The 19376-nt window shown below is 37.8% G+C and overlaps 1 protein-coding gene across 1 annotated transcript in view; it reads left to right on the top strand.

The window, feature by feature from the left end:
- LOC150109326 (retinoid isomerohydrolase-like) overlaps positions 1-12388 on the top strand; it is a 60113-nt gene extending 47725 nt beyond the window's left edge. The window contains exons 8-11 of the mRNA XM_090407445.1: positions 1350-1458; positions 1625-1725; positions 3830-3944; positions 11786-12388. Of these exons, the coding sequence (XP_090263571.1) occupies positions 1350-1458; positions 1625-1725; positions 3830-3944; positions 11786-11940 (480 nt within the window). The 3' untranslated portion in view covers positions 11941-12388. The remainder of the gene's footprint in view (positions 1-1349; positions 1459-1624; positions 1726-3829; positions 3945-11785) is intronic.
- Positions 12389-19376: the final 6988 nt, after the last annotated feature.

Genomic DNA, 19376 nt, shown 5'->3' with positions numbered 1-19376 from the left:
CATAATCGACGCACCACGGTAGGTCAGCTTGCAAATCGGCTCCTTTGAAGAACAGGTACACAGATATCTCGACAAACTGTGGTATGACGTCTACGAGAAGTAGGTCTGTACAACACCCGAAGGCATGTAATCTGCATCTCTTTATCCACAACTCATCGGAGGGCACGTTTTCAGTGGTGTTGTATCCATATAAATTGATGGGCTAATATACTCTTTACAGATGAGAGTCGTTTTAGCCTTTCCTCCGATTCTAGACGAAAGTGGTACTGCTTACCATCTCGAGAATGTTTTTGAAAGAGAGGAATACGGGGATGGTGTGGGGAGGCATTATGCTTAATGGATTCAGCGAACTAGAAGGGCTGGAAAAAAGGGACTATGATCGTCAACGATATTGCAACGAAGTTCTTTAACGTCATGCTCAATTGTTCATGGTATTGTAGGCGAAGAATTCATTTTTATGGATGACAATGCCACACCACATCGTACACGAGCAGTGGAGATACTTCTGGAGACCAAAGATATTAATCAAATCGAGTGGCCAGCACGCTTCAACGATCTGAACCCCATAAAACACATTTGACACCTTATAGGGAGACGTATTGCCCCCCAAAATTTCCCTCCAGAAAATAAGGACTTATACATCTGTAACAAGGACTTATCCTTGCTTTGAAGGAGGAGGAAGAGTGGGCCAGTTTGCCTCAAGAACTCCTAAATCATTCAGTACTAAGCATGTTACAACGTTGTGAGAGCTGCATCGCACTTCCGGGCGGACATATTCCATACTGAAATGTCCCTCCGCATAGTTTTCTGTAAGTACTGTATTAATCCCTTAACTATGTCCTTACCAAATTTGTAACTTTTGCTAAAAACGTATTGCAATTTAATTTGTACAAACTTTATAACAAATTTTTTGTGTAATATAATTTATTAGTATGCTGACAATAAATTTATGTCCACATTTGGATATAGTCATGAAAATTTTTCCATATACTGGTAAAAATGTAGTTCGTCCTTAATTTTTGGACACCGGTGTAGGTCATAGTTTTTCTCACAGATCTCAAAGACATTTTACATCCAGTGTTCGTTTTTAATTATACATTTGCATACCAAAGGCTCCTAAGCAGTCCTTCCTTTCCACTCATTATCTAAACAAAATAAGGGGCAGTCATCCTTCGAATTTCCAGGAACATAAGCACGAAAACAAAAGGGAAAAGAATGGGAACTCAAAGTCCTTAATAATATTGTAATTTCTCCTTATCTGCTAAAAGAATACGTGCGAAATCAGTGCTATTGTAATGGGAGCATGAAAATGTAAAATAACCCCATTGGTATCCTCTTTGTTTTTCAAGGACGGCAAGAAAGGAGAAAATCTAGTCACTCTGAAGAACTGTAGAGCGGTTGCAATTCGTCGAGAGAACGGAGTCATATTTTTAACAGAAGAAAGTATTGGAAGAGCAGGTAAGGTGCGCGCGCGAATGTATGTGTGTGTGTGTGTGTGTGTGTGTGTGTGTGAGAGAGAGAGAGAGAGAGAGAGAGAGAGAGAGAGAGAGAAAGAGATAGCTTATATGTTCAGTTAAATATATACTTCCTCTTTCTATTGACCAATTTATGATCTTTCTTCAAGGATTTGAGCTTCCCACCATCAATTATGACTTGTGCAATGGCAAGAAGTATAGATACGTATTTGGTAGCGGCGTCTTCGAGAAAGGCTACTTCAGGAATTCGGTAAGATTATGCGTTCATATCTTAGAATAATTCTGTAACAGATTTCAAAGAGGTTTACAGGTAATAAATCTCTAACAATTTTATTATCAAATTTGGTTTATGTACATTTATATACAGGGGTATGAAAAAGTGAAGTATTCTCTTTATTGGTACGAAATATACGAGTAAATGATTTGACTATCAAGTGTTTCCGACACATCTTGTCTATGCAAACAATTTGTGTGGGCAATGGAACTTCATCTTTACGTTGAAGGATATCGTATGTTGTTGTTGTTGTTTTGAGCATATTAAATTCATGAATGTTTTTCTTCTTTTCTTCAAGCAATTTTTTTTTTTTTTGTATTGGAAAATATGTGATATACAAATATGTATAGCGAACGTTTTACAGAGAAGATTAATTTACGACCTTCAGTAATGATACCGTTATTATTTCAACGATCTATGAAAGCGTGGAAGCTACGGTGTCGAGCAAGGACTAAGATGACGCATCATTTGCGCATCGGTTGGAAAAGATATGGATTCGAATCCAGTCCGAGACACGAAGAATCTTTATGAGGTCTTACCACTTTATAAGTGGCGCTGCTCCGCTAGCCTTAGTTGCTTCGGTCTAATTCCTATCAATCCAAATGTGAATATGTGAATGTTCGTTTCAGCAATCCAATGGTGTGCGGGTATTTCCCACCCAGAAACTTGTCCTTGTTTTCGTCCATAAATGCTCCTTCTGCAGTGGGTTTTTTGGAGTGCTACCTCATTCATAAGGGTGGTTAAAATTCCCCTTTAATTCAAAAGAACTCCTGATGCCAGAAAAACAACTGAACAGACCTTTTCAAACAGAAGAGTATATATACGTCACACACGATAGGCTACTAAGATTTTAATTATAAATATAATATATAAATCATCAAACGTTTCTTCACCCAAAATGTAGTAGTCGGCACGCTTCCAAGTCTAACATTATGGAAAGCTATAGACAGCCGATCTCCTCCTCTCACCATCGCGATGACTGAGTGACTTCTACTCGATGCATTGCTAGATAATGTGCGATTTCCTAATTTTAACTTGTATTTATTTGATTATATTCCAAAGTTGTAAACCTATAGCACCAGAGTACTATAGGTTCACAACTTTTCTTGGACGGTATTCACATTTAAAAAATCACGAGACCCCGATTAGAATTTTGCTTCATTTGTGCTTATACTATTTCTGCTTTCTGTTTTCGATATAATTATTGCATGTTCTTCCACGTCACCAAGATAATTATAGAACAATATTTGAAGAGGAGCTAGCAAGACTTTCTGCTATAGAATTTCACTCCTGATTCCGAAATTAGCAGACTCAAGCAGCGACTATTACTCAATGAGTAATAATGACTATTAATCATCGAGTAATAGTCATTATTATTATAAAACAGTATTATTATAATAAATGGTAGTTGTTGTTGTCGTGTGGGGGATTTTCCCCCAATTTTCCTCATCCTTCCCTTTGGACCGATTGAGGTTGTTCCCTCCAATGAGGGACTTCTAAGTATATATTTGTCACTGTAGATCCATGTGTGATCACGGGTCAGTTTGTCTGTTCTGAGGTACGAAATACCCGAGTTTCTGGGAGAAAAAACCTCCACCCTGTATGAGACTGGCCAACTCACTTTTAGTCGAACGAGACCACATAAAGGTTCCTCGTGTCATAGACGGTAATCGAACCCAGGTCTTTCCGACCAAAGGGCTTCAATAAATAGCAGTAGTACATTTATTATAAATGTGCTACTGCCATTCTTTGAAACAGAAAATAAATAAATCATTTGTAATGGAAGAAAGCGAAAGGTTTTTGATTTTGACACAGAAGACAAATATAACTACGATATTTGTCTTCTGTGGAAGTGGCGCCATCTGGTATGATATAGAACATATCAGAGAGTAGAATTTTAGATTCCATTAGCTAGTTCAATACTTGACTAGATTATAAACTGTACTTAATTATTATGCATTTCAGATAGCCTAAAATTTCCATAGCTCGGAATGAAACGTTATATATATATATATTTTTTTTTTCAAATTTAATTTCAAATCATAAAATATATATTATTTCTTTTTTTAACCTTATTCAGATCGTGAAATTAGACGTATTTACCCACGAAGCAAAGATCTGGAGGGACAAAGACAGCATGTATCCTAGTGAAGTGATTTTTGTAGCACGTCCAGGTGGCACTGAGGAAGACGATGGTAAGAAGTTGTATGACAAGCTGTCATACAACTGTCATAAAAGTTGTTGTCGTTGACAACAACTGTTTGTCATTATTTTTAATGATATTTAACTGTTAAAAAAATAATTGTTCTCTGTTATGTTAGAATAGATTATTACAGTATGCCATATCATTTTTGGAAGGAAAGCTAAATGCATGTTATTTTTTTAAAACATGCAATAATAAAAAAAATAGAATTTATTCTAAGAAATATATTTTACGAGGGTGGTCTGAAAGTGTTCTCGGTCTAAAAATGAAAAAACGAATTTATAATTTCAAAATTATTTTTATTTTTCAACATAATCTCCCTTAAGACTAACATTTATTCCAGCGATACTCCAGCACCATTATCCCGTCGCTTTAGTGGTTCTCAGTAAGATCTGCAAACCCCCCCCCCCCCCATTCTACAGCTGCAAAGAAAAATGCTGACTAGGGAGGAAGAGTTGTAGTTTTGGGAAGAGATAGACGTCAGAGGGAGCCAAATCTGCTGAATATGATGGATATTTCAACAATTCATAGTGAAGATCCCTTAATTTTCCCATTGCCAAAACATATTTGTGGGCAGATGCATTGTCCCGATGAAAGATGACTTTCTTCTTCTGCAAACCGGGTCTTTTTCTCACGAATTATTTCGTCTAGTCTGGTTAAAAGATCGAAATAATATTCCCCGGTTATTGTGTTACCCTTTACAAGATAATTAATAAACAAAATGCGTTTAGCATCCCAAAACACCGATGCCATGACCTTTCCTGCTGATGGAACCGACTTTGTCTTCTTTGGCGCTGAAAACCGGCTTCTGTCCACTGTTTTGACTGCTGTTTGGATTCTGTGTGTAATGGTGAATCCAAGTCTCATCCCTAGCAATAAATCGACGCACAAAATCAGTTTTAATCTTGTTAAAATGCTCCAAGCACTGTTCAGAGATTTTCATGCGAGTGCGTTTTTGATCTGCTATGAGCAAGGAGACACCTATCTTGCGCAAATCTTTTTCATTTGCAACTCTTCATGCAAACTGTATCCTACACATTCTTTTGAAACGCCTATAGTTTCAGCAATTTCACGCACTTTGACTCGCCGGTGGTCCAATACCATATCGTGCATTTGATCAATGATTTCTGGTGTTGTTGCACTTTTTGGACGTCCTTCTCCTTCACGTGGATTATCTTCAAGGCTGATACGGCGACGTTTAAACTCGGCATCCCATTTCTTAATTGTCTAAAACGAAGGAGAAGAGTGCCCATAAACTTTTATGAACTTCGAATGAATTTCTTTTGCTGTTAAACCTTCTTTTACAAAGAATTTTATAACTGCACGATACTCAATTTTATCCATTTCAAAGGATACAGACAACACTTTTGCTTCAGACAGATGGATAAAACAAACTACTTGATTGAATGACTTGTAATTTCACATCGATGCTTATGACAGATGTACAAACTTAGAAAAAAAATCTTACCGATAGTGTTGAGACCTATGGTCGTGGACGAGAACGTTTCAGACCACCCTCGTAAATAATTCCACTCTTTATGGAAAATATTCATTTGTTTGCTTGTTTATTGTTATTAGTAGTATTAAGAGAGGGAGGCAAGACTCTAGGGAGGCAAGACTCATCGAGGGAGGCCACATACTGTACGCACCAGCTATCATACTTATTCTTGAATTCATTCAGACTGTTCCCGCTCAAAACATACAATGGCAATCCATTCCAATCACACACTACCCTATGAGAGAAAAATCTAGCCCTAACCCCCTTCTTGGCGGCATCATTCTCAGCTTCCAAGGATGCCCTCTCCTCCTTTCGCCACCTTCCATAAATTGCAAAATTCCATCAGTTGAAATCCTGTATGAACCTTTCAGAAGTTTGTAAGTCTCAATCATATCATCCCTCTTTCTCCTGTTTTCTAGTGTCCGCAGTCTGAAAATTCTCAATCTGTCTTCATAATCAGTATTCTATAATCCTGATATCATTTTAACACCCTCGTTGGTATTCTCTGTACTAGATCAGAAGAATCACAACCGAAACCAGGAGACTAAATATGCCCACAATAATCCAAGTGAGGTCTTATCAAGGACAATTCTGTACTAGATCAGAAGAATCACAACCGAAACCAGGAGACTAAATATGCCCACAATAATCCAAGTGAGGTCTTATCAAGGGCTTATAAAGAGGCGAAATAACATCCTTAATCTTTACATGTGAACGTTCGTTTCAGTTACAATTATCTTTTGAGTTGTTTGTGCACCATGGCCCCTGAACTTCAACTTCCTATCTGCTAACACTCCAAGATCCCTAGCCTCATCAGTTTCTTCTAACATAATCCCACCAATATAATACGACATTGAATATCTAATCACGCCGAAGTGAATGACTTTACATTTACTGGCATTGAACTGATCCATTTGCCCATGCCAACAATTCCAACCTATTCAAATCATTCTGCACGTACTGCATATCAGCAGCATTCCTAATTATCCTACCTATCTTTGCATCATCAGTAAATAGCTGTATGTCGCTTGTCAAATCCTTCCCAATATCATTAATGTGCAGATTGAATAACAGTGGACTAAGCACTGATCTTTGTGGTACACCTCTAGTTACCTTAAATCTTGCAGACTCACATCCCCCGTATACTGCTTTTTTGATATCTGTCATTCAGCTATCCTCTTATCCACGCTAATATTTAAGGTAACTCATATTCTCCAATTTATGCTACAGTCTACCATGCTGTATTCTGTCAAAAGCCTTAGCAAAATCCAAAACTATCATAATGTATCCGTTTCCCTTGTCTTGTTCAATGGTTATAGAATGCTCATTGCAAAGTAAAGATTCGATGTCAACCCATTTCTGAATGCGAGTCCTAACCATTTTTTCCAAAATCTTCACCACCACTCCTGAGATGCTAATTGGTCGATAATTGGATACATCGGTCTTTGCACTACCCTTGTGCAGTGGAATTACCATACATTCTTTCCATTCATGTGGAATCTTCCCTGTTCTGAGACTCATATTAAACAGCATGGTCAAAAGAACAGCCAGTTCAGCTGAACGTGCTGATATCCCATCAGTTCATATTGCTGAATTCTTATTCAGTTTGTGTAACAGCTCTAATACCTCGTCCTCATACACCTGAGTTTCTTCATCCACTGAAGAGATATCAATGAGCTCAATATCGCGTGCACCAGATTGATAGCTTTTAACAAAATGGGCACTCATTAGTTGAACAACTTTTTCTGCATCTGTAACCCTCATGCCACCTGCATTTAGAAGAGTTATTCTTTCATATTCATATTTCTTCAACTTGCAGCATATCGATAGAATTCTTGCGGGTTGTCTTTGGGATGCAGAGCAAGTTTCTTTTCATACTCAGACTTTGATTTCCATACAATTTATTTCTCTCCTATTTATTCTTCGAACTCTAGGGACACATTCTGATATCGCATCATTAGTATTGTTTAAATGCTTCCCATGCACTGTCGATATTCTTCTCATCTACCAACCGATCGCATTCCACTGACCTTAGTATACTCCTCAGTTGGTCATAGTTTCCTGCTTTCAGAGGCGCAGCTAGAGGAGGGGGCGGCACTTTGAACTTTTTGAACTTTTGCAGTTAATTCTAAAATAGAGTCTCCAGAACTCAGTTCCAGCTATTGTAATACTACAGCGTATTTTCCTCACAATTGCTGTAAGTGTTGCTAGTTGTGAGAGGAGTTTTTCTAAATAAAATTGATTAAGAATTACCTACATTACTATGAACTAGACTTCGACAATGTCTTCGACAATTTTGCTAATAGAAAAGCAAGAAAAATAACATTTTAGAATGTTGAAATTACAGTTTTACTTCAAAAATAAACACAGTGTTTTAATTTATTTCCCTATACGTCGTTTTGACTTTTTGTAGTATTTTTGGTGTATATTGAGAGGGGCGGCAAACTCAGGGACCTCCCTGGCGGCAAATGCTCTAGCTACACCACTGCCTGCTTTGTAGTTGAGCATGTAACCTTTTCTGAATGGAACATTCATAAACTTAATCACTTCCCAAGTGAGTACTGCATGATGACTCTCACAAACTGGAGGCAGAATAGTTACATCTCTAACTGAAAGGCCCTCTGCAACTATAATCAAATAACACTCTTTGACTTCGAGTTCCTTCTGTCACATTCTGCTTGAGGAAGTTGTCCCGCAACAGCTCAATAAATGCAATTTCATTCTTCTCATGAGATTCTACTACTACCCAATCAATATTTGATAATTAAAGTATCTCTTTATGATTAGTCTTTTCGCGTTCATCTTTTCTATTTGGTGATGCATTTCTTCATTATTAGCAAACGATCCACCAGGTCTGTAACAACATCATACTATGTAATTGATCTTGTTAGATTCCACCTCACATCAGATGGCTTCAAACTCACTGCCACATGTATTAGTAGTACTATTAATACTGTTAGTAGTAGTAGTAATACACTTATAGGTCTCGACTCTAACTAGATTTAAGTTTCAAGTCATCGGATATCATTAGCAGCACGCCTTTCCCTCCTTTCATATCCTCTCTACCTTTCCTAATAATACTGTTGTTTCATTGCTCAACAGGCACAAAATAAGATTACCTGACGTCTGTTTTCTCCATGGATTCAAAGAGAAATGTAAACAAAACTCAAAATCTAGTGGAACAGTTTGTCTCAGTTAAACAAACCTTCTTCTGTAGCTTGTCCCACTTAAATAGGGTCACTGTTTGTAGTGAGTCTCCTCCACATCCTCCTGCTTGGGCTATAACCACATCCAAGTTCTTCATCCTGAAGTCCTCCTCCACCATCTCCCTCCATCTCTTCTTTGGACGTTCGCGCTTCCTCCTCTCCTGCACATCCATCTACATGACCTTTCTTCCCACATATTCGTCCACTCACCTGATCACATGACCAGATCATCTCAATCTTCCCTCCTGTATCTTTGCTCCTAAGTTCGTAACTTTCACCACACATCCACCTAGCCATTCTCATCTCCGCTACCTCCATCCTGCTGATGTTATTTTTCCTCAGGGCCACAGTTTCCATAGCATACGTCATAGCTGATCTCACTACTGTCCTGCAGATTTTGCCTTTTAGATTGATCGGCACCCTCTTATCGCATAACACTCTTGCCATCTCTCTCTCTCTCTCTCCAGTTCCTCTATCCTGCTTGTATCCTACATCCCCTTCCTTCTCGACCTCTCCATCCTCTTCCACTGTTGAACCTAAGTATCTAAAGTCCCTAACCTTCCTGATGACATTTCTTTCTAGTTACAGATCTGTCTCCTGGCTGCCATCCACTTTGCAACACACATTCTCTGTCTTACTTCTGCTCAGTCTCATACCTCTCTATTTCTCCAGATTTCTTGCTTTCACACTCTATCATGCGCTTTCTTCAGATCAATAAATACCAAATGTAGCTCCCGTTTCTTCTCTCGAAACGTTTCCATCATCTGCCGTAACTCAAAAAGCATCTGTCGTCGATCGACCAGGCATGAAGCCAAATTGCTCCTTTGCAAACTCCACCTCCTTCCTCATTCTTCCATCAAGAACCTTTTCTAGGATTTTCATTGTGTGAGACATCAGTTTTATTCCTCTGTAATTCTTACAGTCTTGTGCATCCCCTTTACCCTTGTAGATGGGGACAAGAGTAACTTGCCTCCATTCCTCGGGCATATTTTCCTGTTGACAAACTTTTATTAACAAGTCCCACAGCAACTCAATTCCCTCTTCCCCCAGTGCTTTCCATGCCTCTATTGGGATCCTATCAGGTCCCACCGATTTTCCATTCTTCATCCTCTTTATGGCCTCCTTCACTTCCACTCTACTAATATTCTGCGCCATCCCCTCATAAGGCTTCCCCTCTCCTCTGTGAGTCCTTGCATTTTCTTCATTCAAAAGTCCTTCAAAGTATATTATCCATCTGTTTCTTATATTCACATTCCTCCTTAATACGCTTCCTGCAGTTTTTGATCTGCCTCACATGTAAGATGTTCTTGGATGCCTTATTTCTACATTTTACCAATCGATAAATCTTTCTCTGTCCTTCCTTTGTTTCTAATTGATCATAAACATCTTGATATACCATGGCCGTTGCCTGCACAACAACTCTCTTGGCTTCTCGCTTTTTATCTCTGTACTCCTCTCTGTCCTCTTTCACTCTAGACTCGTCCCACTACTGCTTTGCCTTCCTCTTAGCTTCTTGTACATTATTATTCCATCACCCCCCCTTCTCCTCTCTAATCTTTCGGGATGTTTCACCAAGCACCTCAATTGCACAGTTTTTGAATTATGTCTCCACCAGTCTTGTACACTTTCTAGTCCATCTGAACTCCTCTCTAACATCCTCTCCCTAAAATAGTTCCTCATACTCTCTTCTTTTAAGCAAAACCACTTAATTATCTTCCTTCCATAGCTTCCAAAGGTTCTTATCTTCGACATTATTTTAAAGTCTCTGCACAGCAGCCGGCGTTGCAGCGCCACTCGATCTGTTGGGATTACCTTACAAATTGTTATTGCCTTAAGATGTTTTTTTCTAGTCAAAATATAGTCAATCTGTGAACTGTTGTTGCCACTTCTAAATGTTATCAAATGTTCCTCCCTCTTGCAGAAAAAGGAGTTCACAATTGCCAGATGAAACGCTACCACGAAGTCCAAATCCTCTCCTCCCTGGTTAATCATTCCCACTCCATGGCGGCCATGCACTCTTTCATGGTCACTTTTCTGTGCGTCAGTTCAAGTCTCCTCTGACACTCACCATCTCGTTTTCTTCCAGTTCCCTAATTTCGTGGTAGCGTTTCATCTAGCAGATTCCAGAACTCATCTTTCTCTTTTGCTGTACAGTCAACTTGCGGACATATGCACATAAAACGACCATTTGCTCTTCTCCAAGACTCAGTTTCATTCGCATAATCCTGTCGTTTCTCTTACCCACTTCCAGTTCTTCGCTTCATTCTGCCACACACCATAATTCCAACACCATTTCTTTCCTCTTTATTTGCTCCAGAGTAGAACAATTTATACCCGTCTCCCAGTTCCTTCACCTTTTCCCCCTTCCACCTTGTCTCCTGCATGCAGAAAATGTCCAACTTCCTCTTCCTCCTCATATCTGCCATCTGTCGTTCTTCCCCTTCCAGTCATACTTCCCACATTCAAAAATTCAGTTAAACAAACCAATTCTGTAATATTTCTTTCTATTTGTTGCATCATATGCAACAAATAGAAAGATGCCCCTTTGGTACCTCCTACTGGTTTAGTTGACCAAGTAGATTGCATCTCTCCTCTCTGTCTTTTAAGCAATGGATTTGAGTTCTACTGTGATATGGATATTACCGAATGTGTTTAGTTGTAGATGATGTTTTTCACTAAGTATGAAACCACCACCCCTCTCTATACAAGCATTCAGAAGTGATTCGAAACATTTCCATGGTTTGGGTCTCTAGGATGCGACTACTCGATTATTTGAGCATTTAGCCCACCTACGATAATTGATAACGAAGAAATCGAACGTGTACTCACTGCTTTTTAAAGTTCGTTGTCCATTGCGCATCGAAAAACATTAGAAATGCTTAGGTAGTTTTTTACGGAGTATCCAATTGCACGGAAAGTAAGTGTAACATTTTGTTCAACGTGTTTGAGTAATGAGGAATTTTTTTAGAATGTTTCTTAAGCTAACTAGCCCATAAATATGTTACACAGATGTTTTTCTATTCATAATTATTTATCACTAAATCATTTGTTTCCAGAATATACCAATCATTTTATTTATTTTTTTAAATGCATGATATACTATTAAAATATTGTATTATTTTCTTTCAGGAGTTCTTCTTTGTGTTGTGGTGGATTGTGAATATGACAAACCTCACTTTTTGCTTATTTTGGATGCCAAAACACTTACTGAAATAGCTCGAGCTGTAGTGAAGCCTGAAATTCGTATTCCTGCAACAATCCATGGATATTTTCAAAGGAACTGAAAATAACCTTTCTGTTTACTGTAGTAAAAGCATCGTGAAACCTCTGAGAAGAATTTGTCTCATTGCTAGCGAGAAACTCATGAAAAAGCTATTTGATGTTGAAACAAATCAGCATCTATACTGCTGCAAGACAACAAGATAAAACCGCATGATGACATCGAGATAAAAGCATGTTTGCTGTATATTGTGTTAATCTCATAAACAATCATTAATCATGATGAATTCTTAGACCATCCTTGAATCGTACAACAGTAAAATATCTATTTTTGCCAAAACCATAGATTTGTTTACTTAGTTAACAATATCACGTATCACTTTTGTTATAAATGAATAGCCATAGATAGATGCTATCTGATGTCAAAATATCTATTTTGTTGTTATATATTTATATTTATATTATACATCAATGTATTGCGCCCTAAATAAACTTTAAAATGTACTGCTATTAGCATAGTAGTTCAGCACCATAGGGATGCATACTTGTTTTCTTTCAGATTAAACAGAAGATTATTTGTATAAATTCTGCCATAACATGAGAATCATTGCGAGCAATGATTTATTTAAGCAAAATTTGCAGTCTTCGAAGTTAAACTGAGGGTCAATTTTCAAATGTGTATCAATATTCATAAGTTTTTTCTTGAGAGTTTCTTCAATAACAGCTCTTCATTTTTCTTTAATCTGACTGTATTTTACAGATCATACTTTTAGCTCTGTCGTCAGATCAGGTGGATTCATTTCAGTATAGTGGTGGGTCAAAGAGGATTGTGCCTTAAGACTGTTCACTTGAGTTATACATTATTAGGAAAAAATTAGCATTGCAAGAATAGAAAAAAGAAAAAAAGTGGAATAGCTGGATCTTAAAATTAAATGAAACTACTGTTATATTCTTATTCATATTTTCTTTGGCTGTCTTCTATCCACTGTTAGATATTGGCTTCTCCCTTAACTTTCCAGTTTTGTATGTCTTTAGCCAATGTCATCATCTCATGTCAAACCTTTTTAGATTGGATTCATCCCTCCATCTTATTCTTTGGCGACCTTAGCTTCTCTTTCCTTCTCTTATTATCCACGGAGTGCTTAATTTTCTCCACCTTTCGTCTGGCAATTTACACATACCGGCCACTGAATTAAAAATTAGATGTACGTAAAACTTCACTTCTGCAGCGTATATGCAAAATACTTGGTCACGTGCGTCACCACATGCTCTTGTCAACTATTTAAGAATGCTGCTGGTCAGTAATCGTCAAGAGTGTTGATCACAATGGGGAAAAAAACGAAATATCTTTCGAAGTTCGTAATGGGGCCAGAGCTGTCGATTTTGAAATCAGCAGAGCTGACTGGTTCAAAAGATGAGATATCCAGGATGTTTAATGAGTAGAAGAATAATCCTCATTGTTTGTCTAAGAGACATAACTGTGGTCCTAAAACAGTCTGTCAGGAATTAGATCGCATGGTCAGAGAAAGCTTGTACAGACACACAGAACTTCCAGTGTGCAGTAATTGACCGAAGCATTTAATAAAGGCTGTTCCCGACTCATATCTCACCGAACTATGCACAGAACGCTGAAGAGAGGATTGGTACTGACAGTCGCATGACTATACGGAAGCTACTGATTTCTAGGAAAAACTGAAAAGTTTGTCTACGATGATGTCAGGAACACCGTAAGTGGACACTAGTAAAAAGTCATGTGATCCAACGAGTCATGCGACACCTTGTTTTGCACCGACAGCAGATTTGCCTGGGCCCATGAATCTAGCTTCCCTTGTAAACACAACTCAAGTTTCTTGAGGTGGTGCCATGGTGTAGGGTATGGTCTGTTGGTACGGAACCGGTCCCCTGATATGGCTAAAATGTCGGGTGTCCTCCAAAGAATATCTGAACACTGTTGCTGATCAAGTCCTTCCTGCAATGTTGACTTTTATCCAACAGGTGATGGCTGTTTCATGACCGACAATGTTACTGTCCATTGCTCAAGAATTATGCGGTAGTGATTCAGCGAACATGGTAGTGACGTCCACCGTCTTCCCTGACCACCACAAAGCCCCGATGTGAATCTCATTGAGAATGTATGGGACATGTTAAAAAACAGATCTGGGAGCAAAGTCCTCTTCTGTCAAGTCCGAGCCAGTTGAAGATCTGGTAAAAGCCTGGTATGTTGTAAACGTAGATGTGCTGTAATGTGGACAAAGGAAATCCATAACGGTATTATATAAGTTTCTAATTCAGTGGCCGGTATGCGTACTATTATAGCCAACCCATATCTATTTACATGCATTACAATACTTCACAGTATATTCTACTCCAGTCATCTAATTCTAGTGTTTCTTATTTCATTCCTTGTTTTACTGAGCATTCTCTTCTATTAGGCTCTTTGGGTCATACGCGACCTGTTGTCCTCTTTTTTTTTTTTTTTTTAGTCGTTGCCCATGTCTTATTTCGATAGGTGAATACTGGAATAATGATCTTTAGCGATAGTGATCAAAATACACATTGTGAAATCAGCTTTTGCTTGCGTCAATGATGTTCTTTCAGATAATCATCATGCAATATAATTTTAACTAATCATATAAAAATTGGTTTTAATAATGGCATTACTGTGATTATGGGTTCCCCAATGCAAGAAGCAATCGATGAGTTCTTCATGAGACATTCAAAATTTTTGTTGGTCCCTTAAGTTAAAGTCTTCATTGGGCCTACTTAAGCACCCAGGCCCTTGGTAAGGAAATTACTTCCTTTAAATAATTTTACAATTAGTTCCGAGTACAAATTTTAGATAAATATCAATGCGAAAATTATCATAATGACGTTCACATTACTTATGATTTACAATACGATGCCAGAAACGCATAACGAAAAGCAATTTGTAATTTTAATAAATATAATTATTTTTTATTTACTATTAAATAAATAAATATTTATTCTTCGAACTCTAGGAACACGTTCTGATATTGCATCATTTAAGTATTTTTAAATGCTTCCCATGCACTGTGGATATTTTCCCCATCCAGCAACCGATCCCATTCCACTGAACTCGGTATACACTCAGTTGGTCATAATTTCCTGGTTTGTATTTCAGCATGTAACCTTTTTTTGAATGGAACATTTATAAACATAGTCACTTCCCAAGTGACAATGTCACGTAACTATTCTACTTCCTATAATGAAATTAAATCTAACACTCTTTGGCCTCGAGTTCCTTCTATCACATGCTACTTGAGGAAGTTGTCTCGCAACAGCACAATAAATTCAGTTTCATTTTTCATTCTTCTTAGGAGATTTTACTACTATCCAATCAATATTTGGATAATTGAAGTCTTCCATAATGATTACTCTTTTAGTTTCTTATGAACATGTCAGAAGTGTATGGCAAACATGTATGGGAAGTGTGTCCGAAGTGAATGTAGACAATATGCTAAACTACAGGCTATACCAAAAATGTAATATTCCGATGGACGTTATCAAAAATGTAGTAGTATTTTGATAATTGTCGACTTATTTCGTTTCACTACTTTTTTTACAAGTAGATTTCCATATTTGTTTTTGAATAAGTATATCATTCATACATCTATTGAAAATACCGGAATTATATTTCATATACAGAACGCTAGATAGGGTATAAAAGGCCTCGCCTACTCCCTATAAGGGAATAAAGGCGGTAGCTGATTTATTTATTTATTTAGAAAAGTTTTTTTTATCTTAGGTATACTTATACGTTAAAGATACCAAGCAATTTTATATAATCTCGGTTTTAATCCTTTTTCCCAAGTAAGCAAACAAGCAAGTATTTTCAGGTCTGAGGCAACTCGCAGTAAAGGTGGAGTAAGCTCTGATCACCTGCCTTAGTAGCTCCCATAATGCAAAGCACATCTTTGTGGACATATATGCTGCTATGCATTAAAGGAAGGGCCACTACCCAGACCAGTTTTGACCTTTATTGAGGTCTGTCAGTGGGAATCAGACCCTGAGATGCCAAGCTTCAAGTAAAGCAGAGCTAAAGGTCAAAACCAGTCTGGGTAGTGGATCTTCCCTTAATGCATAACAGCAAACATGTCCACAAGGAGATGTGCTTTGCATTTTGGGAGATACTAAGGCAAGTGATCAGAGTTTACTCCACCTTTACCACGAGTTGCCACAGACCTAAAAATACTTTCAGGTGCAAACTTGGCTTACTTGAGAAAAAGGATTAAAACCAAGCTTATAAAATTGCTTGGTATCTTTAACGTATAGTATACCCAAAGTAAAAAACTTTTTTACGTCTTTCTCTCATCCTGAGATTTTTATTTAATAAGGCCATTACTTCAACCTTGGCATCTCAGGGTCTGGCTCCCACTGACGAGACCTCAATAAAAGTCGAAACTGGTCTGGGTAGTGGCCCTTCCCTTAATGCATAGCAGCATACATGTCTGCAAGGAGATGTGTTTTGCATTATGGGAGATACTAAGGCAAGTGATCAGAGCTTATTCCACCTTTACGAGTTGCCTCAGACCTGAAAATACTTTCAGGTGCAAACTTAGCTTATTTGGGAAAAAGGATTAAAACCAAACTTATAAAATTGCTTGGTATCTTTAATATATATATGTTATACCGGTTTCGACTTGTGTGTGTGTGTGTGTGTGTGTATACATACACACACACACACACACACACACACACACACACAAACTACGCCAGCCTGGTTGGCCGAGTGGTTAGCGTATGCACTCTCCAGCCAAAAGGTTGTGGGTTCGAATCCCACCATGGGCATGAATGTTTGTGATTAAGAAAATACTAGTGTTGGTGCAGATTATGATGGTAGTTGTGGTTCGTTGTTGTAATTGGTGGATTGAGTGGTGGAGACGAAAGTTGTAGAATAGGTGTCCTCCGTCAATGATGAGGACTCCTTAGAGGTGTCATGTAATAATAATTATTGGGCAGAAATTTCGGCTTAGAAGGGCACCACCAAATAGTTACACCGCAGCGATTATAAAAAAAATCCAAGTAGCAGACTATTGCTACACGGCTCTTAATAAAGAAGGTGTTATGTATGCGTACGAGTGTGCGCACGTCGATATTGCTGCTCCCGTTTTGTAGTTTTCAGGTGGTTTCATCCCCTGTTTTCAATGTGAAAGTGTTGCAAGGAAATTCTACTTGTTACGATGAAGACAGATATGTATAATTCATCAAAATCGGCAAAGCAGTATCCAAATTTTGTGTCTTGAAAGATGTAGGGTTGACTGTGATCACCAACGAGCGAAGAACAAAGGACGAAGTTCGTTTTACAAGCAAGTCCACAAGAGATAAAGCCAAGGACTTGAACACATCGCAAGATAATACATCAATCTTCCTATCTGATATTTAATACCCTTGGCACAAGAGAATCTGTTGCACCAAGCAAGAAAAGTTAACGCATATTAACATCAAAAGCATTTGAAAACATGTTTTATCTGTTGTTGATATTTTAGTGTTAACGAAAGTATCCGTCACTAATGATGAAGCCATTGTCGTCCAAAGTCCAGGCTTTCATCAACGTACATTCTGTCAACAAACGTGGTTGAATATTAATATTTACCGAAGATAAATTAATAGCAAAATAAACTGTTAATAAGTTTGAGCATGCTGAAAGTCTTTGTATCGAAATCACTGATACTACCAATCAACAGCATTCCTTAATACTAAATGCTATTTACAGGCCCGAGACATGGACTTGATAAAATTATTGCACCAGCTATATTAATGGCTTTCAAGATAAGAATTAAGTTCCACTGAGGTTGGTCAATTGGTAGAGCCTCTGCTACTGATGCCTCAGCAAAACGTTAAGCAAGTTTGAGCGCGATTAGTAGTTGGAAGGGGTGCAATCGTTCGATGCTGTTGGCACATTCTCCCTCCATGAGTCTTTGGACTCCCTGGAGGTGTCACATAATAATAATCAGCGATATAAACATAAATATTGCAAATGAAAACCATAACACTGCACAATACCTAGATATGCTATTCGTGTAAGACCGAATACAAACTATAACATCATGCACTAGAGAAGAAAAAGTCGGAAACACCATCATTGCTTCTTGCTCAGATTATATAAACATTCGGGCACTCAAATAGTTACACCGCCGCAGTCAAAGTGAAAAGTAGCAGACCATTACTTCACGGTTCTTAATCTCCACACTAAGACAAAATCCATGTAATGCTTAACATCTGAAAAGCAACACAAAAAAAATAATAGACCAGGAGTCAACCAAGAAATAAGAAAAATCGACTAGAAATACATGCATCACCAGATATTTTATACATTACACTCACTCTGGAGGAAATATATAAGAAAGCAACAGAGAAAATGAGAATCTGTTCAAAAATATAAGCCAAAATCCTTGGGTAACACAAAACATAATCCTAGATGTACACAGAAAGGATATTCTATGGAAAAAACTAAAGCAATATCTAAATAACACAGCTTTGAAAACCGAATATATAAGGAATCGCCTTACAACTCAGATAAGAAAGGCAAAAATAAACTACTACATAGACAATTTAACCTCCGCACGAAACGATGTGAACCAAACCTGGTATCTGATCACAGAGATGCTAGATTGTGCTTCGAATACCACCACCTCTGAAACTATAAAACATAGCTTCATGAAAGACGCCAAATCGCCATTAACGAACAAATGACTTTACTTTGCAGACTCCTCCGCGATCCTTCCCAACAATAAGAGAATCAGAATTTAGCACTGAAATACATCAAACCAAACCAAACGAATGCCCAGAAATCGACAGCATCAGACCTAGACATCTAGCGTAGGCCGGATCTTACTAAAATTAATCAACAAAATATTTAAAACCGGACAAATATCCAGTATGTTAAAGACTGCCATAATCACACCTAATGTATATATATACATACAAACAAGGAAAAAAGTTTATCGATAATTACAGATCCACAGCAACACTACCAATTATCAATGGAGCGGATTATTGCTTAGCAATCTCGGAATATATATATATATATATACACACACACACACAGAACTTTCATATTATTCCCAAAACACCGTATGGTTTCAGAAGAATAAGAGAACATCTTTCTTGAAAGATTTCACAGACGTTATTAATACCGCCTTAGATAAAAACAAAATTGCCATGATAGTCTTTATCGACTTGGCTAAAGCATTCGACACACACTTGTACATGAAACCTTATTAGAAACGCTAAGACGTGTTGAAATAAATGGGCTTCTACACACGTAGTTTAGAAGCTACCTTCAAAATAAAAAACAAATCCCGCATCTGGTCAAACCGTAATAGAGTTACCAGTAACCTTTGGAGTGCCACAGGGAGTTATTCTCTCTACCCCCATTTCTATTCAACATCTACGAGTATAACTGCCTGTGTCCGAAACATTCGCCTCTTAAATCTAAACCTGCTCTGTCCTTGGGCTTTATTAATCATCATTGCAAAGT

Source organism: Typopeltis vanoorti, chromosome 2, assembly GCF_054136105.1.
Source record: "Typopeltis vanoorti isolate ZY-2024b chromosome 2, IOZ_Tvanoo_1.0, whole genome shotgun sequence".
NCBI classification, from domain to species: Eukaryota; Metazoa; Arthropoda; class Arachnida; order Uropygi; family Thelyphonidae; genus Typopeltis; species Typopeltis vanoorti.
This window is presented reverse-complemented; position numbering and strand designations above follow the sequence as displayed.